The following is a 24,029-nucleotide window of genomic DNA, read 5'->3' as shown; positions in this document are numbered from 1 at the left end:
TGAGGTATTATTTCTTGCAAGTCAAAATGGAGAGCAAAAAAACAACCCTAATTTTTTAGTTTATGTATACACTGAAAATAGCAACAATAAAAATAAGCCTTTGTAGCAGACATATTCCATCTTCACTATTATTTTGCTACCTTTGGTAAATTACTGGGGCAGATCTTAAAGTTAAAAACCCACGTTTAGAAATAAGTGCACGCTTCACCCACTATATAGCAGCAGACTGTTTGCCCCTACGCAAAACATTCTCATATCTAATTTTAACTTTACATATAAAAATAACTTGGAGAAAATACAAAAGAACATTTTATTTTAACATGAAAATATCACAAAAATTAGTAAGCCTGAGATGTAGGGTTTTGGTGAAAAACAAGAGGCTTGTAGTGTTTTGGCTGCTGATAAAGATGCATGTATTGATAGCTGGGGTGAAAGCAGAAGAATGCACTTATTTCTTCTGCATGTCAGTATCTTCAGACACAGTAAGCCACATGCACCCTTTCTTTCCTTGTTGAACAGAGGCCGGTCAGCTGTTCTTAGTTCCAGCGGAAGTGGATCTGACGTGGGCGATCAGCACCTTCCTTTACCAATGGCTTATGGAACTCACGTCCTGCACGGGAGTGGATATTTGCCCAACAAAACTCACAGTAATACTGCAGGCAAGTGACATTGGCACAAAAAAAGGGAGCAAATTTCCCACCACAGCGTGCGCCCTGGCACTCATCACACATCTGGTCATCCAGCACATATGGCTTCACCTCCACCTAGAAAAAGAGGGAAGACAAGTCCTGTCAAGTCTGCTTCAGACCCCACTTTAGCACTGATTTAAGAGGTTCATGCAGTGTTCTAGAGAAATGGAGCAGCACTCAATGCTGAAAGGAAGAGGCATATTCTTAGCGTGATAGTTCCGCCATGGTGGTTTAATCACTAAGTCATGACAGACTCTTGCAATCCCATGGACTGTAGCCTGCCAGGCTCCTTTGTCCCTGGGATTCTCCAGACAAGAATACTGGAGTGGGTTGCCATTTCCTTCTCCAGAGGATCTTCCTGACCCAGGAATCAAACCTAGGTCTCCTGCATTGCAGGAAGAGTTTTTACCAATTGAGCTATGAGGGAAGCCCAGTTTCACTACCCTGTAGGTTCAAAGTACATCATTTTGTTCTTGCAGTAATCTTTTTATAGGTCTTAGGTTCACAATTGACCATGTGACTCAACGAGCACTTAGTTTGGTAATTTTATTGTATTTTGATATGTTTCTTCTGAAAACTATTAATTGAATACTATTTACATCACTTTATTCCCCAAATACAAAAAATAATTTATAAAAACTGTAAAATCCTAATTGATTCACAAAACATTCCACCCTCACCTTTCTTGAAGTTGACATCTTTAACACACCTGTGTGTTGATCTTCTCAGAGGTGGGGGTAACCGTGAGTTAAAATGAGCAGGGCATGGAAGACAAATGCACTTACACCTTTGTTCTCTCTTCCCAGCCCCACCGGTGAGATGGCACAACTGTAACAGCCCCTGGTCCTGGCAATGCTGCTCTACTGCAGGTGAGAGCTGTGCCCTGCTCATAAATAACTGGTACCACTAAACCAGAGCTGTGGATGATTCTATGAAAGGCATGTCTAGACTTCTGAGAACTAGTAAGACAGAAGTCAAAGTCCCACTGTGACAGTGTGACTCAGGAGAAGGTCTCAGACTTAAGTCAGCTCTTGATGCTAAAGCTCTTGACCTCAGTTTCCATACCTGTGCGATGAGAAAGGCACCAGACCCTGCTTCCTAGAGTTGTGAGGATTAGATGACGCAAGTAAAAGCATGTAAAACAGTGCTTGGTACCTGGTAAAATACTCTGTGAATTAGCACTGGCCACTATTAGCTGCAACAGCCTTACTTTCTGGCTTGTGAGAACTTTATGAATGACAGGTTACTGCTTCTGTCTGACTGAATAGTGCCAGGCAGTCTAAGATCTCTGCACTTCCTGAGAGGAGAGAAAACTGAGTGTTTAAATGGCTTGGTTTGCCCAAGGTAAAAAAATAATGACCTGATGATTTCTATTTTGAGTGTATTCTACTGAAATACTTGCATGTGTATAGAAAATAAACATATAAGGGTATTTTCTTCAGCATTATTTTGAACAAATACAATAACAAAAAACTGGAAACAACTTAGCTGACTGATAAAAAGAACTGTAGAACATTTGATAGGAAAGTAATGAAATAACATTTTTATTTACATTTGTATTGGTCAAAAAGTGCATTTTCAGTACGATCTTATGAAAAACCCAAAGGAACTTTTTGGTCAACCTAATATTTCATGGTTAGGGTTAGGATAAACCTGAAAAAAAAAGTGAAAGTTAGTTGTTCAGTCACGTCCAGCTCTTTGTGACCCCATGGACTGTGGCCCACCAGGCTCTTCTGTTCATGGAATTCTCCAGGTAAGAATACTAGAGTGGGTTGCCATTCCCTTCTCCAGGGGATCTTCCTGACCCAGGGATCGAACACAGGTCTCCTGCATTGCAGGCAAATTCTTTACCATCTAAGCCACCAGGGAAACCCAGTAAGCTTTGGATCAGCAGCTTACAGGACTTGAATGATTTTCCAATATGCAACTTACACGTTTATCAATATCACCGTGCTGAAGCTGAACAAACCGGGCACTGATGGCAGCAATGTAGCTCTGCTGATTGGAGAAAGCAACTCGACCAGCACCTTTTGGATATTTCAGCTCTGGATCTGTATCAATCCCTGCATAACACACGCCACCATACAGCCGGTCCATGATCATAGCAAGCTCCACTGGAAAAGAAAAGAAGTGCACATCAAATGGGAGAGAACACAGTGAATGAATCAACAGTCTTAAAGTATTTTTTTTTTTTTAAGTGAAAGTCAATAGGATAATGCTCTCTTCTAGATCCAGTCCTCTGTCTTGCACACTAGGGACCATCTGTTCTCACCACAGAAGTGGACTGCTCAGCTGCCCACTGGACCAGTCATATGATATCTAACAGGCCCTGTAGCAGGCACTGCGTCCTACACGGTGCTCCTGACCTTTCACTACCTGTCTATGCGTGCCCCAGTGTGTTTTCACTGACTCAGTAAGTGACGGAAAAGATGAAGTTGCCAACTCAAGAGGCTTGGCTTCATCCTTCCTATTTTTTCTGTTTCCCTCAGTGCATGCAATCCCATGAACTTGATTTCCAGACATATCTAGAATCCAAGTGCTCTGCCTCCATGACTAACATTCTGTTTCAAGGTACCGTTATTTTTCATCAGATCATGGCAATAGCTTTATCACTTCGTTTCTCATCCGTGCTCTTCCCACCCCCAAGTTTATTTTCAAAACAGCACCAAGGGTGATTCTCTTGAAGATATTGCAGATGGCAATGGCTTAACTGAAATTTCTGCTTGGGAACTCTGAATGGAGGCACAAACTAGTCTTCAAAACCACAATCTTCTTCCACCTACTCCAGTGTTCTTGATCTTCTTAGTAATGGTACCACTGTCTACCTAGTAGCTTAAGACTGAAAATTGAGATTGAGCCTTTGCATTTACTTCATAAATACCTGTAACACTTGTTCACTTGGCTCTTCTACTACCACCACCACTAATCCAAGCCACTGCTAACTGTCTCCTGGACTGTAATAACAGGCTTCAGAATTGGTCCACCTATATCTACTCTCAACTCAACTCTCCCCTCCACAAGTCATCAGCTAAACTAGTCTTTCAAAAATGCAAATATGATGTCTCTCTCTTTTACTTAAAAACCCTTCATTGGTTTCCCACTGCTCTGAGGATAAATATCAAATTAGCTGTTAGACTTTTATGATCTGACTGCTATTTACTTTTTCAGTGTCTTCTGTGTCTCTTCCCTCATTCCTTATACCTTAGGTGGTGACTCTGGACTCCCCTCAGTCCCTCTGATGCACTTGGCCTCCCTCCACCGAATGTCTTTGAATATGCTTGACCCCTTTATCTGAAACACACTCCACACAAACTCCTTCTGTTCAATCTTCATATGTCAGCTCAAATACAGGTATTTTGAAAATATTAGGCTACATCACGTTTCCTTGCTTTATGCCCTTCTGTTTCCTATAGTGCGTCTTTGTAGTAGGTGTACCTGTAAGTATTTGCACGTGTGAACAGTCCTTTAACATGCACCTCCCATACTGGAAGAGGGTGTTCTCAGTGATGCAAGGAGCTAACACACTTCACAAGGGTGCACAGTATCATAAAACCTGCTTGTACTGTGGGCATTTATGTCTATAATTATGTACCATATGACATCTTCTGGTAGATCTCTGGATTCTGATGACTGATGAACATAAGTCTGTCATTCAGGTATCTAAAGTGTCTTTCAGATATCAGAATCAACCTGCATCAAATAAACAGACCCCAAATTCTCACATCTTGGACAGTTACACTTAAGCAGACTTAAGTGCCTGAGTGGATTCTTCTTATAGAGTCTGTCTGGAGTTAGCTATACATAGTGATAGATGGTTGTCCTATTCTCCAGTTCCTTAATGGTCTCAAGAGCAGTTTTTAGAATTTGTCTCGATTCTCCAGCAAGCAGCTGTTGGAGGAGAATCTGCCCTTAGCTGATCCAGTGGTGATATATACACAATAGGTGCCCAATGTTTACTGAATCAATTCATGTTAAATGATTTTTGTAAAGAAACAAAATTTGTTAACATTCTACTTACCAGCCCGCAATGGCCTAGGAACACCTCCAACAAAAATTGTTTTTCGAGGATCCAAAGGCTGAGAACCATCCATCACAAAGTCACTATCACTCAAATTCCAAGGACGGATCTGAACCTGTGAAGAAGATGATACTACGGCCTTAGGTCTCGCTGCTTTAATAGCTGATGAGCTTTCTGCCAATTGTGGTGCTTTCATAATTCAGAATTTTGGACAGATGGTTTGGGAAACAAATTGTTAATATTGTAATCTAGATACTGTAAGTTATATGAAGTTTTAAAAACCGAACCCTTAATGCAGTAGTTTTTTCACTAATAATCATTTCAAAACAGTTTTTGGAAAACTTTCATTTGTAGCTTCAAGTTTGAGTAGCATTTACTTACAGGTTTGTCCTTGATGGTTGGGCTGGAAACACACAGATAGAGTTTTCCATCCTCTTCAATACAAGCATCAATCAGTGCCTGAACTGAGCTCTCTTCTTGAAAGAGAAGGAATGCATAGCCTGTAACAGCCATGAAAATGAGGCAGTAAGTCAAGGTCAGTGATTTCATCCCAAACTTCAGTACTGTTTAGAAAACACACACCTTTGAAGTAGATAAAAAATGAACTATAAAATAGGACTACAATCATTACATTTCTATTGGAGAACACAACAACCTGTAGAATACACACAAACACAAACACTCAGTAAATTAACTACTTTATATAGAGCATTTAGTATCTGATATTGTACTAAGAGCTTCACATAAATATTTGATTCTCAGACTAAGTCCATGAAACATTATTCCCAATTTACAGAAAAAAAGAAAAACAAAACAAACCCTGAGGTGTCAAGTGGTTGAATTACTTGCCCAAAGCCAGTCACATAAGCAAGTAGTTGGTTGATTAATTGCAAACCTAGATCTGCTCTAAGGTTGATACTGTCTCCTTAAACAATTTGGCTGGATTAACCAGTTGAGTCCAGCAGAAGCTACAATTTTCTTCAGGTGCCCTCAGGGAAAGACAAGTTCTAGAGCATACTCTTGGGCAGGTGGGAGGAGCACATGTGGAAAGGCCCTGGAATTCCTGTAAGTAGGGGAAAATTCCATAGTCAACCTGACCACTTCTAAATGATACTAAGAAAACTCTCTTAGGGAGGCTGGAATGAAACAGATTCCTTCAGGATGGGTCAGACTTTTAAATCAAGTCTCAAAGTGGCTGAGCAGCAGAACACTTTTTCCAAACAGTATGGAGACTGGGTTTGTACTTTGGAGTCAAGTTCTTGCTTAGATTCCTATGCTTTTTTGGAAATATGCCCTTCCTCCTTTCCTTGTGACAACCAGTTGTCAATCTTTAATCAGATATTATGTATCCATCAGGCAGAACAGACTTCATTATAAAAAGAAGGCATCAAAATTTACAAGTTTACTATTATGTGATTATTCCCAGTAGCAGATAACTATAAGTGACCTAAAAACACCCCTTTCCCTTGACAAGATTTCTATGCAAACAAATTTAAAGCAATGAAATCTAGTCCCAGTATGAAAATGCCATCATACAGGCCATCCATGTTTGTTCCATTAAACAATGGGAAGAGTGAGTTCATGTTTTACTAGAAGTTAAAAAAAAACACAGCTTATTGCCAATAATCACTTTCAGTGCCACAAAGATCTGATATGACACACAAAAGAAGTACTTCATTTTAATAAAATTACTATATTTGATTGCACAAATAAGCAATCAAACCATTTCTATTTCTACACAAATAGAAACTTCCATGTGTATGATTATGCAAGATCAGAAACATATCTTAGACTTTTATCATTGTTGGAAACATCTGGAAAAAATGAGAAAATAAAGACTGGCTTTCTATATGTGAAGGCATTAATTTTGATACAAGCTACGGTTCTGAGAGCTATAACTGTTTTGTAATAATGAAGGGGTATAAGATCAATTTACTAAAAGAGCATTTTAAATTAAATTTTTAATGTTATGTTTTATGATGCTAGTTTTTATATTAATATTTTAAATTGCTAAATTATTTTTGTGATTATTAGGAAATAAATATTTGTATCACAAAAATTAAGCAATATGGCAGATAAATTTTAATCTAGCTAAGGCAAGCCACTAAATATTAAAATAGTCTCACCAAAAATACCACCTAACATGTTCTTTAGAATTTATCAGTGCACACTAATGTTTACATTCAATCCATGGAGTTGCAAACAGTCCCAAATGACTTGGCGAACAACAATGTTTACTCAAGGTGAACCTTATTCACTGCAAAGGACAGGTGTGTATAAGTGCAGTTCAGCATTCAAGGGCTCAAGTCACTACCTCAATTACAAGGCAACTTCATCAACTGGATGTTTCTACACCAGTGTTTTCCAAACCACGGAATGATGAACTCCAGCAATGACAAAAATGCACGAACGTGCAAGGTTTAGGAACACTGGTCTTTGGCAATGGGTACAATCAACTATAACTGTACCAAAATACTATGATTTGCCACTACTGATTTTTTGTTGTTTTTCTTGTTTTCAGTTTGAGAAAATAACACCACAAAATTACAATAACAATAACAATGCAATAGTAACAATGACAGCAGCTCTTCTGTTTCATGAAATCAGAAATCAACCTATCTGACTAGGCTTAAATCCACCCCTTATCTGAACAAGAAGTCCATGCAGAAAATGTGTACCTGTCTTGATAGAAACTAATTCCAGTACCTTTCTAAACTTGTACTTCAATCCCTGCCTGTAACTCTTCTGAACAGCTTTTTTAATCTATCTAAATTGCACAATCTCCTTCAGATTTAGTTCAAATTTTCACAGTGAAGCTTTCCTCTACCTACTTCAGGCCAAAGGATAAACCATCCTATAGTATTTCTAGTTGTTTATATCACTTATTAGGCAAATTTCAACCCATGAATTACTGAGGATACAAAGATGAGTAAAGACACAGTCTGACAGATTATTGGAAAAATTCAAAATTAATAGGTTCTGACATTAATAGATATAACTCATGCTGTGTTGTGGGAGAAACACGGGATATCCAGAGATGTGGACAGACTAAGTCATATGTCTGACATGGTCCAGACAAAGGATGATGGTAATTTAGGCAGAAACGTCCAGAACTAACAGGCATTTTTATTGAACATTTGGTAAAATAAACTATAAAAGACAAGATCATAACACTGAACAACAGATTAAAACCAAGCTAGGAAATGAACATCTACATCAACATGAAGCTAGCTTTCTCTCTAAACCAAGGATGCAAGACCTCCAGATCCAGCAAAGTCCAAAATCATGTGAAAATTTAGAGTACATGGAGAGAGGTCCATAGGTATAAGTAGATTCTAAAAGCTGCCTGAGATCCAGGCTCGAAGGATTCCATAAGATTTAAAGGTTCGGTTCAGTTCAGTCACTCGGTTGTGTCCGATTCTTTGCAACCCCACGGACTGCAGCATGCGAGGCCTCCCTGTCCATCACCAACTCCTGGAGTTTAATGTATGTGTGTGTATACATATATATGTGTGTGTGTGTATATATATAAATCACATATATATAAATCACTGCATTATTCCATTCTCTAAAAAACGACACCACTCATAGGAGTTCTATAATTCTCAATGATAAAGGTGGAGATGGCCTGAACAATTTATCACCAGAAAGCCTGAGCTGGTTTTTGGATGCCAATAACTCTGACATGTTTCCTTTCCCAGAGTCGAAATCAGCTTATTCAATAGATCTACTGGAGTCTTTTCCCCAGGCTTGAAAAATCCACTCAGCCATGAGAATAATGGTGTACTTTTTTATTTCTAAAATTACATTTGAATGATATTCAAAGTAAAGTCTTTCAATCTACCCCTTTCTTTCATTCACCTATGAGGATCTGCCACGACTGGCTGGATTCAGGCTAAATTCTCTCCCCCTGCTCACTCCAGGCAGGTGATTCTTCCTCTGCCCACTGATGGTGGCATCACTTTGCTCAAATGAATATTAGCTCCATTTGTGATGTCTCTTCTCTGGATCAGTCACTGCAGTATCCTAGCAATACGTAACTCTGCACATCTTATCTCTTTATGTAACTGAGTTTTTCCTGACCATTCGTTTTCTTCTCTATCTAAATTCACCAACAGAGTATATATTACTCTCTTGTCATCTCTGGAACACTTAAGGACAACTTGAAATATTCATGGGTTTGTATTTTATTCTCACTTCATGCATTTCTTAATAACCTCAGATATGCAGATGACACCACCCTTATGGCAGAAAGTGAAGAAAACTAAAGAGCCTCTTGATGGAAGTTAAAGAGGAAGGTGAAAAAGTTGGCTTAAAGCTCAACATTCAGAAAATGAAGATCATGGTATCTGGTTCCATCACTTCATAGCAAACAGATGGGGAAACAGTGGCTGACTTTATTTTTTGGGGCTCCAAAATCACTGCAGATGGTGAATGCAGCCATTAAATTAAAAGATGCTTACTCCTTGGAAGGAAAGTTATGACCAACCTAGACAGCATATTAAAAAGCAGAGACATCACTTTGCCAACAAAGGTCTGTCTAATCAAGGCTATGGTTTTTCCAGTGGTCATGTATGGATGTGACAGTTGGATTATAAACAAAGCTTAGTGCAGAAGAATTGCTGCTTTTGAACTGTGGTGTTGGAGAAGACTCTTGAGAGTCCCTTGGACTGCAAGGAGATCCAACCAGTCCATCCTAAAGGAGATCAGTCCTGGGTGTTTATTGGAAGGACTGATGTTGAAGCTGAAACTCCAATACTTTGGCCGCCTGATGCGAAGAGCTGACTCATTTGAAAAGACCCTGATGCTGAGAAAGATTGAGGGCAGGAGAAGAAGGGGATGACAGAGGATGAGGTGGTTGGATGGTATCACTGACTCAATGGACATGAGTTTGGGTAAACTCCGGGAGCTGGTGATGGACAGGGAGGCCTGGCACGACTGAGTGACTGAACTGATACATTTCTTAATTTTACTGAGCGGAGACACTTTTTTATATGTCTATGCCCAAGCTACTGAGAAGGATACCTTAGGCAGAAAAACGACTCAAATATTTGTTGATACAAGCCTTTGAAATCATTATCAAATCATTACAGAGAAGGCATAGCAAGTCTCTGATGATTCTTGACTGGCTTGAAGTGCAACAGTTTTCAGAAACATTCTGCCTCACTCGATACATTGTTACCGACCTCTACAAATTACTCTATTAGTTTTTAATACAAAGATGTACTCATATTCAATTCTAAAAGAAAACACAGAGTAATTGATATTATTTCTTTGTGAAAGGGAAAGGACTGTGGCTTGCCAGGTTCCTCTGTCCATGGAATTCTCTAGGCAAGAACACTGGAGAAGGTAGCCATTCCCTTCTCCAGGGGGTTTTCCCGACCCAGGGATTGAACCTAGGTCTCCTGCATTGCAGGCAGATTCTTTACCTTTTCAGCCACTAGGGAAGACCAATTGTTTCTTCAGCTCTCATATAACTTATTCCTTAGCAAATAGTAACAAAAAAACCCTCTTACCTTTTGGTGGAAAATAGGACTTGCTTTCTGCTTTATGAGGCCAATCCACGACCAAAGGCCCAAATCTTCTGAAGCTAGCAGTTATTTCATCTTAAGAAAGTACAGTAACATGCATTAGGAATTAATTTTAATGATTCATTCTAAAAAATCTGTATTTTGTTATTTTAAAAGATTTAATATTTTAAAGTGCCAAATAGCCTAAGATAAACTAGAATATAAATACTAGAAACATGTTAAGATTTAATATTTTAAAGTACCATATAGCCCAAGATAATATAAATATAAGCCCAAAAATATAAATGCTAGAAAAAATGTCTAATATCATCATTAAAATGATACACAAAACTTAATCTAGTTAGTCAAAGTAGTTTTTAAGCCGCATATTGGTTAGAATAATCAGTTCAGCATGACTTCTAAAATATTATATAATACCATATGGACACTAAGGGATTGACAGTATAGCAATCATAAATAACACTGACTTGAAAAACATGTCGACATTATATCAAATTAAAGATCCATAAAGATCTTGATAAAGTAACATATTGTAGGGAAAAAAAGGTCTGCTGAACAAGACACATAAAGCCTTAATATTTCTAAAATATACTAGGGTCTATACATGCCTGGTAGTTTCACTGAAAGATGTAGAGGTCAAATTCAATGACACGTTCATACTTATTTATCACATGGAAACTTTTTGGTACAGATCAGTATACAGAATAAGTCTGTGGATATTTGAATTATAACTGAAAAAAATTCCCAAAATGTAGTACTATTTTCTCTATTATTACACTGTAAACGAGAGTGGCATATTTCCCACAGTCTCACAAGTATTAGTTTCAGTATTTTACATTTATCTTGAATTATCTTTCTTTAGTTATTATTACACAGGATAATTTTTACATATGCTTATTATTCTTTATAAAATCTGAATTTCCTGTTTATGTACTGTTTCCATTCCATTCCTTGTTTAGGTTGTATAGTCTTTTATCTGTTTCTAAAAGTACATTTACACTTAAGTTTAATTTTTGATTCTTATACATTAAAGCTGCATGGTTGGTTACCTTTAATTCATTGTGTGTGTGTGTGTGTGTGGGTTTGTGTGCATGCGCGTGCATGCATTACAGTCATATGAAAAGTTTTTAAGTTTTCATAAAACTATGAAAAGTTTTAAAGGTTAAGTTACATATATACAAAAAGTTTGGTCATATGTGTTATGGTCATACAAAAAGTTTTTCAAAGTTTTAAATAAATATATAAAATAAAAAGTTTAATGTAATTAAATATGTTTTATATTTTAAAAATAACAGATATGAACTAAATGAAAATCTGATTTATAAAAAAATGCTCACAGTAACGATATGTAAAATATACAAAGTAAAGAAACAAACTTAGATCCCCATTCACACTATATTTCAGGTTTTTTCTTTAGTATCACAAGTCATCATTTTACCTTCATCAATGTCTGGAGGAAGACCACCAACAAAAACTTTTCTAGAGAAACGTTCTATTCGCTCTCCATTCTGATGAGCTGAGTAACATGTGGGTGAATTTAAAACACCAACTTGATCATTATGCCCATCATCCAGCAAGCCATCATCTATTGGAAAGAGGGAAGAACGACCTAAAATATAAGAACAAATATAACCTGAATCTCAGATCTAAGAAAGTGATAAAAGTCAGGAATAAAAAGCAACAATTAAAGGCTTGAAAATGAAAGTGAAAAAATAAAAAGTGAAAGTGACATAGGGATCAAAAACTAAGGAACATTCGGATAGCTTAAACGTTCAATTACCTGAATTCAGGAGAGACGTTGTTTGAGCGATGAGTTAGAAACAAACATGGCCATATGATAACAATTATGTCATGAACAAACACTAGATCATTTCGATTTTTTGTGGAAAACAGCAAGAATCTGCTGTATGGGGATGGTTAAACTGGATATGTAATGGAAGAAACCTTTTAGAAATTGGTGGCAGACAGAAACGACACAGACTAAACTGATAAGAAAACAACAACAACAAAACACTTGCAGACCACAGTAAAGAAGGATGAAAGTACCAAGTTACACTTGCATATAAGATCCTGATGTATTGCATGTGTGTCAGTTACATGACAGGGTGGACAGAGATTCTGCACAAATGCAAAACAGAAGAGGCTCCCCTCCAGGACTTCGATCCCCACCTGAGCCCACCCTTCAGGACACACCCTTGTACAGGAACAGACTATATAATCCTCTGTAGCAATCCTGATGCTAGATTCTGTGGGGATCACAATAAATAAATAAGTAAGATGACCTGGTAAAACAGTCTCTAAAGTGCTTCAGAGGAAGTGTGCTGGAGGAAGGGAGTAACCTGGCTAATAAACAGGCAATTTCTTATATCCCCAAGTGAAACTGGATAGCAGTTGTGGTAACAGGGGAAAATAGAGTTAAGAAAACGTAGGCTAGTAGAATATTTGTAAGAAAATGGTTTTGAATAAATATTTCAAGTGGAAGGAGAAACATAAGAGAGAGAAGGAGAAAATGAATTTATTTAAGAAATAAGAGTCATGTTGGCTGAAACATGTTGCAAAAAAGGAAAATAAAAGCTAGAAAAGCACCCTGGGCTAGACAGAACACTTAACCTTGAATGTCAGGCTAAAGGACATATTTTATTTAGTCAGCGACAAAACAAAAAGGAACAAACAAAAAACAGGTGCTCAAGCACGATAATAACTTTTCCTGTATTTTTGGCAAATATGGTTAATGTGGTGAGAAATGAGCCAATCAGAAGTCCTTCAAAAAATTCAGGAAGGATGGACAGTTGGAGGTACCTGAAGCAGTGAAAAGTAGATGGGAAATGAAACAGAAAAAAAGAATGGAAAGGAGGAATCAGAAGGTTTTAGAATATGAGTGGTAAAAATCATTAACTAAATAAATATAAGGAGAGTAAAGACCTGAAACTGCGACAGGAAAGGGCTGCATCCTAGACATGTGAAAGTTCACAAGCTTCACATCTGAGATGTTCAGAAATGTGGAGAAAGAAGAGTCACATTTTTGAGCAAGTAATCTGGGGTCAACTCACCAGTAAACTGGTGAGAGCTTAATGTTCTTTATAACATCACTGATAAGAACCCCAGTGAGAAATGATAAGGAGAGCACCTCAGGAAACTTACAAGGGAGAAATCAAAGAATAAAAAAAGCAATGAAGGAACAATGTGAGATGTTAAGATAATGATTTGAGAAAAATGACAAGTTGAAGACATGCATGATCTTTGAAGGCAGTAGCATTAGTAAAGCTGCTGGTAGAGTTTTGTGAAGTACAGACATTGAAGAAGTTTATTACAGAAAGAAAAAGAAAATAAGGATGTAGGCAAGGTTTTTTTTTTTTTCCTTCAAGATGCAGTAAAGGATTTTTTAAATGAGGAGAAAATGCATATAATCTGTAGTATGTCTTAATATAAACTATAAATATTCAATATAAAGTGTCATTAATGTGCTATCATCTTGAAAAGTATGGTACATAATGATGCAAATGATATAACAAAGACAGTCTGAAATGTGATGGCCTGCATAGAACTGGGGTTGTTGGGCTGAGGAGGGGGTGACATGTCTGTGAGCTATAGCTAGCTAGATGTCAGAAATAAGAATTTTAATTTTATAAGATCAAAAATAGGGGGAAAGATCATATTTGGTATAGGAAACAAATTATTCTGCATATTCAAATTCAACTTAACAAGGTGTTCTGAAATATACCCATGTTCACTGAGTAAGTCTATGAATATTTAACTTTCCCAATACCTTTGCTATCAGGAATAAAGACCATGAAAAACAAATGTCAATATTCCTTGTGATCAATAGAAAGAAAGCTCTTCAAAATGAAACTATTTTCCTTAAAGAGAACCTCATCAAGAACCATCACAAGTAATATTAGTTATGAATAACTAGTTCAACTTTCTATGGTTGGACTTTAAATGAATAATTCTGTATTTTAAGAAGAATAAGATGAGGTAGAGAAACAACCTCAATATTTAGTTTTTGATTAAAACGATAAATCCAAATTTTATACTTATTTCAGACATGCCAATACTTAAAACAGAAATACTGAATGCAGTGATAAAGAAAATCACTATATAAGCAATACCAGAGAGGTGACCCAAAATGACTTAAAATTTTTCTCTTAACTATAATATTTTAAGTATACTCATTATATACTAATGAATTTTTCTGTATTCTCCAGACCAGAATACTGGAGTGGGCAGCCTTTCCCTTCTCCAGGGGAATATTCCCAACCCAAGGATCGAACCCAAGTCTCCGGCATTGCAGGCAGATTTTTTTTACCAGCTGAGCCACAAGGGAAGCCCTATTCTGCATTACTAACTATAGTATTCTAACTATAGATACTGTCTAAAATACCGCAGTTAATATAGTAACTATCAAAGATCTAAGTGTAATCTATGTCTCAAATCTATTAACCAAAGTTCAGGTGAACAGAAGATACAATGAAAAGGCTGGGAATATGTCATATACTGGCCATACTCATGATAATCTTTATTGCTGGGAAATCACGACCACTTTCCTTCTAGAAGCCATAAAAGCTCTAGAGTTAAATACTCATTTAAAAGAGGAGTTAACTAAACATGTATCATCAACCAAAATACTGTTTTTCATCTTTCCAATTATCCTTCCCTGTAACCCAAATTAACATGACTATAAAAGAAGAACCACTAAATAATTATGCCTTCCATGTACTTCAAAAATACTTTCTAAGAAAGAATAAAAAAAGAAAACTAAAATTACCAATACTAAGTATGAAAAAGCAGACATCAATCAACACAAAATGTATGGTTTTTAACAGACTGAGGAAATTCCCATCTATTCCTAGTTTCCTCAGAGGTTTTTTAAATCATGAATAGCTGCTGAATGTTATCAGATATGCTTTCTATATCTGTGGTATTTCTACGGCATGCACATATGCATGGTATTTCTAATTCCTTCTGTTTATGTGGTGAATTATAGTAACTGATTTTCAAATGTCAATCTTACATTTCTGGGATAAATCCCACTTAATCATGATACATTTTCCATTTCTATAAATTTCTGGATTCAGTCTATCAATATTTTCTTTAGAATTTTTACCTTTATTTCATGAGGGATACTGGTATACAGTTTTCTTATAATATTCTTGTCAGATTTTAGTATCAGGGTTATAAAATAAGTTAGGAAAAGCTCTACTTACAAACACAAATGCAAGCAAATTAGCTTACACTAAGATACCTAAAATGTACAATAAAATTTTAAAAAGTAACTATGGTAGTTACAATAAATATTATAGATAGAAGCAATAAGAGATGAAAGAGAAAAATAGGACTACACAACGTTGGCCAATCACTGCCAGTGAAAGAGTGTGAGATGGCCTCTATGTTGCCAGGCCTATTCAACAGGTCACCAAGATCTCCTTTCAAGATGAAAGCAACATAACAGAATGCATATTCCTGTAAACAGGACTCAAAAGTACACCTTCTCCAAAACCAGGAAATCAGCAAAGATTTTGTAGTGAGAAAAACTGCAGCCACCACAAATGTGAGCCTCATTTATGATGTGCATCATGATTTCATGATCCTTTGGGGCTTCCCAGGTGGCTCAGATGGTAAAGAATCTGCCTACAAAGCAGGAGACCTGGGTTTGATTCCTGAGTTGGGAAGATCCCCTGGAGGAGGAGATGGCTTCCCATTCCAGTATTCTTGCCTGGAGAATTTCATGGACAGAGAAGTCTGGCAGAGTCCATGGAGTTGTAAAGAGTCGGACATGACTGAGCGACTAACACATACCCATACAATCATGATTCAAATTACTCACTTTAAAGTATTTTTTAAAAAATCATTAGAGAATGCATGTAACTTCTCTATATCCATATAAAAACTGCTGTTCTATACAAGCAATAATAAAAACTCTACTATGAGCATCCTTAAACTGAAGACAGAACTAAAGACAAACTTACATATATGCTTGTATGACTGACAGTTACTCCTCAATATCTGGTCCTCTTACGTGTGCAGGTGTATGTGTAGCACAGATGGATGCAGTTAGAGAAGTAATGGGCAATTACTAACTTTGACACTGGTGGCTATGCTAATATGCCCAAAATTAATCATTATACTTTGCTTTTCAGACTGTAGCCTTATTCTGGATGCCCAGAATAAAGACATTTCCCAACACAGAAACACAGCAGGGACAGGCAGGAGAGGAAAACAAAGTATTTGTGCAAAAAATTAGTCAATTTATAGTTTAAAGGTAAGCATGGTTCTTTGATTTTAATGTATATCCTGTACTTTTATTTATTGATTGTTGGTTTAAAAATTAAAGCAAATGCAAAACAAAGTATTATTATTAACAAAGAATATTCCTCCAATGCCTCAAGATCCTAGCAGCCACTCCACTGGGTTAAATAACCCACCAGTGTGATGGCATGAATTTTATTTCATATGCAAGGATTAAAAAAAACTTTCAAAACAACAGAAATAGGTCTGGAACTGATCTCTCTCAAGCACCACCTGTGGAATTAGATAGAATCACTATCCGGAATGTTTCTCCAAAGAACTAAGACAGGAGCTATATTTATTACTTAAAAATGTTTTGCCCCAATAATAGGTTTGTCCTTTCTCACAGGGAATAAGATATTTAATTTTTAAAACATCAGTTAAAACTTAGTACCCTATATGTCTTTGTAAACTAATTGCTAGACATAATATATTTGGGTTAAAATTGAGTTCACACTAATAAACTATCAGAAAGAGAAAATAAGAAACTAATCCCATTTATAATCACATAAAAAAGAATAAAATACAAATGAACAAACTTAACTAAGGAGGTGAAAGACCTATACTCTAAAAACTGTAAGGTGCTAAAGAAATTTAAGATGACAGAAATAAGTGGAAAAATAGACTGTTGTCATGGATTAGAAGTGATAGTTAAAATTTCCATACTATTCAAAGCAATCTACAGATTCAATGCACTCCCTATTAAGATACTAAAGGCATTTTCCACATGATTAGAACAAATGATTCTAAAATTTGCATAGAACCCCCCCAAAATCAAAAACAAAACTTTGAATAGCCAAAGCAGTCTTGAGAAAGAAGAACAAAGCTTGAGGTATCAGGCTTCTTGATTTTAAACTATACAACCAAGCTAGAGTAATAACAGTATGGTACTGACACAGAAAGGACACACAGATCAGTGGAACAGAAAACAAAGCTCAGAAATAAACCGACATGCTCATGATCAATCAAAGAAGGCAACAACACACAAGGGGAAAAGACAGGCTCTTCAAAAAACAGTGCTGGGAAAATGGAATAGCTACACAAAAAGAATGAAACTGGATTACTTTCTCACACCATATGCAAAAAAATAGTCAAAATTGATTAAAGACTTAAATATAAGACCTAAAACTCCTACAAGAAAACATAGACAGTAAGCTCTCTGACTCTGGTTTAGGCAATATATTTCTTTGAATATGTCTCCTCAGGCAAAGACACCAAAAGCAAAAATAAATAAATGGGACTACATCAAATGATGAAAAGCTTTGCACAGTGAAGGAAATCAACAAAATGAAAAAGCAATCAACTGAATGGGAGATGACATCTACAGATGATAGTAAGGGGTTGATACCAAAACATATAAAGAACTTACACAACACAGTATCAACAACAACAAAATTTTAAAATAAGCAGAGGACCTGAATTGGCCTTTTTTCCAGAGATGACATCCAGATAGCCAAAAGACACACAAAAAGATACTCAACATCATTAATTATTAGGTAAACCACAAAGAGATGCCAACTCACTCCTGTCAGAATGGCTATAACAAAAGGGCAAGAAGTAACAAGTGTTGGCACGGATGTGAAGAAAAGGCAACTCATGCAATGTTGTTGGAATATTACTCAGCCATTAAAAAGATGAAATCTTACAATGTGCACTAACACAGATGACCTAGAAGGTATTAATTACATTAAATGAAATAAATCAAAGAAAGATACTGTATGATTTTACTTATATGTGTAATCTGAAAAACAACATGAATACACAAACAAAACAGAAACATATTCAGATACAAAGAATAAACTGGAGGTTGCCAGAGAGGAGGAAGGTGGAATAAACGAAATAGAAATAGGTAAAAGGAATAAGGAGGTTTAAATTTCCAGTTTATACATAGAGATGTATCAATAATGGACAGCATAGGGAATATAGCTAATAATACTGTAATAATTTTGTATGGTAACAGATGGTTACTAGACTTACCATGGTGATCATTTTCCATAAAATACTGAATTACCATGCTGTGCATCTAAAACTAGTGTAATATTGTATGCTGCTGCTGCTTAGATGCTAAGTCATGTCCAACTCTTGTGACCCCATGGAATGCAGCCCGCCAGACTCCTTCTGTCCAGGGGATTTCCCAGGCAAGAATATTGGAGTGGGTTGCCATTTCCTTCTACAATACTACTGCATGCAAATTATAATTCAATAAAAAGGTGAAAAAAGTAGTTATCAAAGATGAAAATTGTCAGCCTTTATGTCGTAATGAGAGGATTTGGTAGTAGTGATGTTAGGGAGTATATACTTACTCTGGCTATTTTACAAGACTGTTAAAGAGTCAAATGAGTTCAAATTAAATCTAATCACAGAAAATCCTGGATCAATTTTTAAGCAGTATTTTAAGTATAATGTATTATTAATACTTATTCATTATGGCACAAGAATATGAATGGCTATATACCAGTATGAACAAATCCAACCACTCTAATTAAAGCTCTGTAATTTTATTCCCTTTACAAGTATTTCTCCCATCTTCCCATTTCATATGTAATATACTAAAATCTACTGAGTAAAGCTTTGGGCTTGCCTGCTAGAAGAGACTGCTTTGTGGTTTTTAGTTTCACTAACTAAAATAGATTCTTTATTTCTGTTATTTAACATAATTCTATATATTTTTACTCCACTGGAGTAGAGCAGCATTTTAATCCTGTACCTATTATTGTATTAAAAGGATAGGCTGAAGTAACAGAAATATTTCAGATTGAGAGATAGTGCTTAAGTTACACTTCATACTTCTTTCACAACCTCCAAACCTACTCCAAGCTCAGACCAATATGTTCACTCTCTGAATGAAATAAACATGGAAAATATAAGATAGACATTAAGAGTCTTTCTCCTTTCTAATCCTGGCCCTCAGGCAGCACTGTAGTAGAACTTTTTATGGCTCCCAGGGTACAGAAATACATAGGAGTACTTTGCCAACAAAGGTCTGTCTAGTCAAGGCTATGGTTTTTCCAGTGGTCATGTATGGATGTGAGAGTTGGACTGTGAAGAAAGCCGAACGCCGAAGAATTGATGCTTTGGAACTGTGGTGTTGGAGAAGACTCTTGAGAGTCCCTTGGACTACAAGGAGATCCAAACAGTCCATCTTAGTTAAAGGAGATCAGCCCTGGGTGTTCTTTGGAAGGAATGATGCTTAAGCTGAAACTCCAGTACTTTGGCCAACTCATGCGAAGAGTTGACTCATTGGAAAAGACCCTGATGCTGGGAGGGATTGGGGGCAGGAGGAGAAGGGGACGATCAAGGATGAGATGGCTGGATGGCATCACCGACTCGATGGACGTGAGTTTGAGTGAATTCCAGGAGTTGGTGATGGACAGGGAGGCCTGGAGTGCTGCGGTCCATGGGGTCGCAAAGAGTCAGGCACGACTGAACAACTGAAGTGAACTGAGGGGCAGGATACAAACGAAAAGCAGGGGAAGAAATCTTTGCTTTTCTTAATCACTTTTAGCATATTTAAATTTTGATTATTCCTAAGGTATATTTCATATATTAGTATCCACAGTCAGTTTGATTTAAAGTTCTTATATTGACATTACTAAAGATATTAAAATATACACATTCATTTTGGTAGTAATTTAGTTTTTACTACACTCAAGTGGGAAATCTTTTAAATGAAAACAGCTACTCTGTGCCTGAGCTTAAAGGTGAGTCAAAAGTGATAAAAGAAGAAAAAAATAGTTCTTCTTAAACTAGACTATAAAGTCAAAATGCTTGTGAAAATAATACTGTCCATCCACCACACACTGGTAAACAGCAATGTCTTATTTTTTGGCCAAAATTGTATCAGCTCAACTGTCACACATTCCACATCAACAGATCTGATGCACATGAGAGTTTTTTTTTTAGAAAAGAAAAATGACTAAATAAATGGACTTCCTTTGATGGACCAAATCTAAAATATGAAACCCATAAAAGCAATCTTTGATAGTTAAAAGGTTATCAGTGTGATACTGCTATAACATCTAGCATAGGAAGAGGAAACAGTGAATAGAAAATAGGAAGAAAGCCAGGCTACTTGTTGAGTCACTCCTTTAGTATGTGCTTGTTTTTTTTAATATATTTTATTACTTACTGTGTTAAAAGTACTTTCAAACTCAAATAAGACCTCTCAATAGTTATTTCTAATGGGTATATTTTAAAAAAAATTTACTGAAGTATAGTTGATTTACAATGTGTTAATTTTCTGTTGTACAGCAAAGTGACTCAGTTATACATATATGTGTGTGTGTGTATATATACACATATATATATTTTTCTTTTTCATATTCTTTTCCATTCTGCTTTATCACAGGATATTTTCATCTGACTATCAAATTTAAAATTTTAAAAGCAGACTCCTAGGAGGAACAACTAGAAAAATTACTTAATGCTATACAACGTGAGAGGAAAAGTTATCCACCACCATGCCCTACCCGCCTCACTCCAGCTCCTGCTAAACTAAGCCAAGTAAGTATAACAACTGTCAGCTCTGTGCTACAGAAGGCTTCTACCAAAAGCCTTTAAACCAAGTGAGAGTCTTCTTTCTTTCAATGCTGGGAGGTAGCTCTGAAGTAGAAGTCTTTGTGGCTCCCAGAGGACAGAGATATTTGAGTAAAGCACAAATTTTTGTTTTTTCTTAATATAGTCACAGTCTACAATGATTAAATTAAGATAAAAGAAGATAAACAGCATGATTTTCCTATACCTTGTTTTGAAGAACTTCCTAGATTATGACATTTATACTGGAGTATACCAAATCAGGTGTATAAATCACACTAAGATTAAAAGATGAAACGTGTATAAAAAGACAAGAATCCTAAATTGCTCTACAGTTTCAAAAATACCTAAAAACACAGATTGGTAAATGGGCTTTTTTCAAGACAATGAAATTTCCATATTAAAATACCACAGTGAAATAAGATAGTCCATAGAACTGAAAATAGGTACTAAAATTCTCAATTTTTCTCCTCTTCTCAGCTGCTAGTAACAATCTCTAGAAAGTTATTCAGCTTCAGTTTTCTAAGTCATTAGTCTCCAAATCCTCTTAATTTTTTAGTTAGAAAAATAAAGAACCAAGACAGTCAGTGAAGCATTTCAAGAAACTAGATTCTGAAAATGAAGTTAAATTCAGACAACGTTGAAATACAAAACTGGAAATACTACTGACATGTATAAAGTACTAGTTTCTGTCGTCAATGGTGACAGTTTTGCATGTTTGTCTTCAAAGTAACACACTCATGACTAGATAAAAAGAATTTGAAGCGCTGGCACACATACATAAAATTGATCAAAAGGCACTGTTATTACTATCTATCCTCCATGGCTCAAGGAAGAGTTTACAAGCTAAGGAAAATCCTTTTCCATGAGTACTACGGTTACTGGCACTTATCATAACCACATAAGTAGTATGGCTATTCATCACTAGAAGATAATCTATTGTAAAGTTACTTTTGCTTCTTCTCATCCCATCATCACATCTACTTTTCTTCCTATCAATTTCTGCACATGAAAAAGAAAAACAAAGTTTAAGCCACAGAAAATGTTAGCTGCTTTCCTAGGAAGCTGAACAGAGCAGCGCTGCATAGTCCTAGTCTTTTCCTTAAGAAAACAAGAACCCAAAGGGGAAGACTCTTGTGCGAGAGAGAAAGTATGTGTATGTGTGAGAGAGAGACAAGAGAGAGAAAGTGCATGTGTGTGTGGTGTTAAGACAGAGAAAGAAAGGATTATTTTAAGACCCAGAGAAATATGAGCAACATGATTTCTATATATCAGTGTTAATAGTAATCTGTTTGGTATTGGCCATGTTCAACTGGATCAAACATAAAACTAATAAACTAGAGCTATAAATTATATACCATAGAGAAGACAATCAGTTACAGATTGAGAGAGCAGAAAATTCATATTTCATGTCACCTTCAGTAGTATCTATAAAACACATCTCTTAAAACACTATAAACAGAAGGTTTATCTTAAAAGATACACAAATGACTTTAAAAAGTTAAAATCTAGACATTTATAATGGAAAAATTTATTAAATAACCATATTAGTATGAAAATGTACCTTAAAGGTTAAGCTATTTAGGGTTCAAAACTTGGACAAGTAAGTGTGCAAATCAAAACACAATTTTTCAGTGAGTTTCCAGACATTGCATAATAAATCTGGAATAATTACAACATTGATCAGTAAAACCCAATTAGAAACAGTTATACCATAGCAAACAGAAATGAATTACCTCGTCTTCGCCCATAACTCCTCGCTGCATGTAAACAAAGGACAAATTGTAAAATGTCAGAACTAAAAATAAGCCCACATAAACAAACATTTATGACATGGAAAGCTATGTGGGCATCTGGAAATTAGAACTACTTTGTCTTAAGAGCTACCTCAATATCATCACACAACATGTGCATGGTATTTTAATATTTACAAAGCACTCTTTTATGTGCCATCTGAACCATATAAAAACTGTGAAATTAACTGGAAATACAAAAGTTATTCTCAATTATGTTAAAACTCATGAATAAGTATATTTGTTTCATCTAATTGGGATAGGAATATGTAACACTTTATGGTTAAATAGCATCCAAAATATTTTTCCCAATGAAGACAACTTGAATTGAATCCTTACTTTTCTACTTATTATAGAAAGTGACACAGCATATAATGTCCAACTAGTAATTCAGGTCAACATCACTTTTTATGCAAAGCCCTGCATGGAAAAATAACTGGAAGACACATAAGAGTGAAAAAATAAAACAATACTGAACTGGTCCGCTTAAGTTTACAGAGCTTAGATAGACAGAATACAAGACTCATGTTCAAACTTGCTTAAGTGAAGAAATGATCAATGACAGACTAATGATGCTTTCAATCTTTCTGGTACATTTTATAACAGCTAAGTGTTTATTGTCTCCACATCTGGAGTAAGAGGGATTCCGATACGAACTATTATTAGTATCTTCAAAGAACAGTACATATGTTAAACCTTTAACAGTGTAAAGCAGAAAGTATTTCAACCTATGTTACTAGCAGTTTACCGATTCCTCATGGAGAAAAAACACTGCAATTTATTTTTCATAAGAGTATCAGTTTGATAAAATCTACAACTTGTTTTTAAATAACTTAGCTCCCAAATCTGAGTATACTATGAGTATTTCTACTCTAGAATTAGCAGTAAACCAAAAATGACTATCAAAATCAAAATCTTAATTCATATTCATTGATTTTTTTTAGGTCTGGGAAAAATCTGTTATTGAAAAATTTCAAGTCAAAATATATATTAAAGGTTGTCAGAAATGTAGTCTCTCCAAAGGTATGAAATTTAAAGATCAAAGGAAAACATTTTACATCATTAAACACATTCTATTGTAGAGATTTTACAAAATTAAAAAAAATTATACTAAGGCTTTAATATAAAGAAGTGTGTCTACAGGGTGGGGCTACAGTCTTAGTTCCCCTATAATAAAAAG

At 35.9% G+C, this 24,029-nt stretch overlaps 1 protein-coding gene across 6 annotated transcripts in view; it reads right to left on the bottom strand.

The window, feature by feature from the left end:
* Positions 1-24,029, bottom strand: part of CPEB2 (cytoplasmic polyadenylation element binding protein 2) — a 68,588-nt gene that overhangs the window by 3,225 nt on the left and 41,334 nt on the right. For 4 of the 6 annotated variants that reach the window (XM_027545056.1, XM_027545058.1, XM_027545059.1 and 1 more), the window contains 6 exons: positions 11,677-11,847; positions 10,224-10,313; positions 5,089-5,207; positions 4,708-4,822; positions 2,622-2,803; positions 1-764 (listed from right to left, as the gene is read on the bottom strand). The exon at positions 1-764 is cut by the window's left edge and continues 3,225 nt beyond it. In XM_027545056.1, coding sequence (XP_027400857.1) covers positions 537-764; positions 2,622-2,803; positions 4,708-4,822; positions 5,089-5,207; positions 10,224-10,313; positions 11,677-11,847 — 905 coding nt within the window. In that variant the 3' untranslated portion in view covers positions 1-536. Of the gene's footprint in view, positions 765-2,621; positions 2,804-4,707; positions 4,823-5,088; positions 5,208-10,223; positions 10,314-11,676; positions 11,848-22,792; positions 22,817-24,029 lie in introns of all 6 variants that reach the window. The other 2 variants (XM_027545054.1, XM_027545057.1) reach the window with 1 other exon arrangement.

This window comes from Bos indicus x Bos taurus, chromosome 6, assembly GCF_003369695.1.
Source record: "Bos indicus x Bos taurus breed Angus x Brahman F1 hybrid chromosome 6, Bos_hybrid_MaternalHap_v2.0, whole genome shotgun sequence".
Lineage (NCBI taxonomy): Eukaryota > Metazoa > Chordata > Mammalia > Artiodactyla > Bovidae > Bos > Bos indicus x Bos taurus.
The sequence above is the reverse complement of the archived record's forward strand: the minus strand, read 5'-3'. Positions and strand labels throughout refer to the sequence as shown.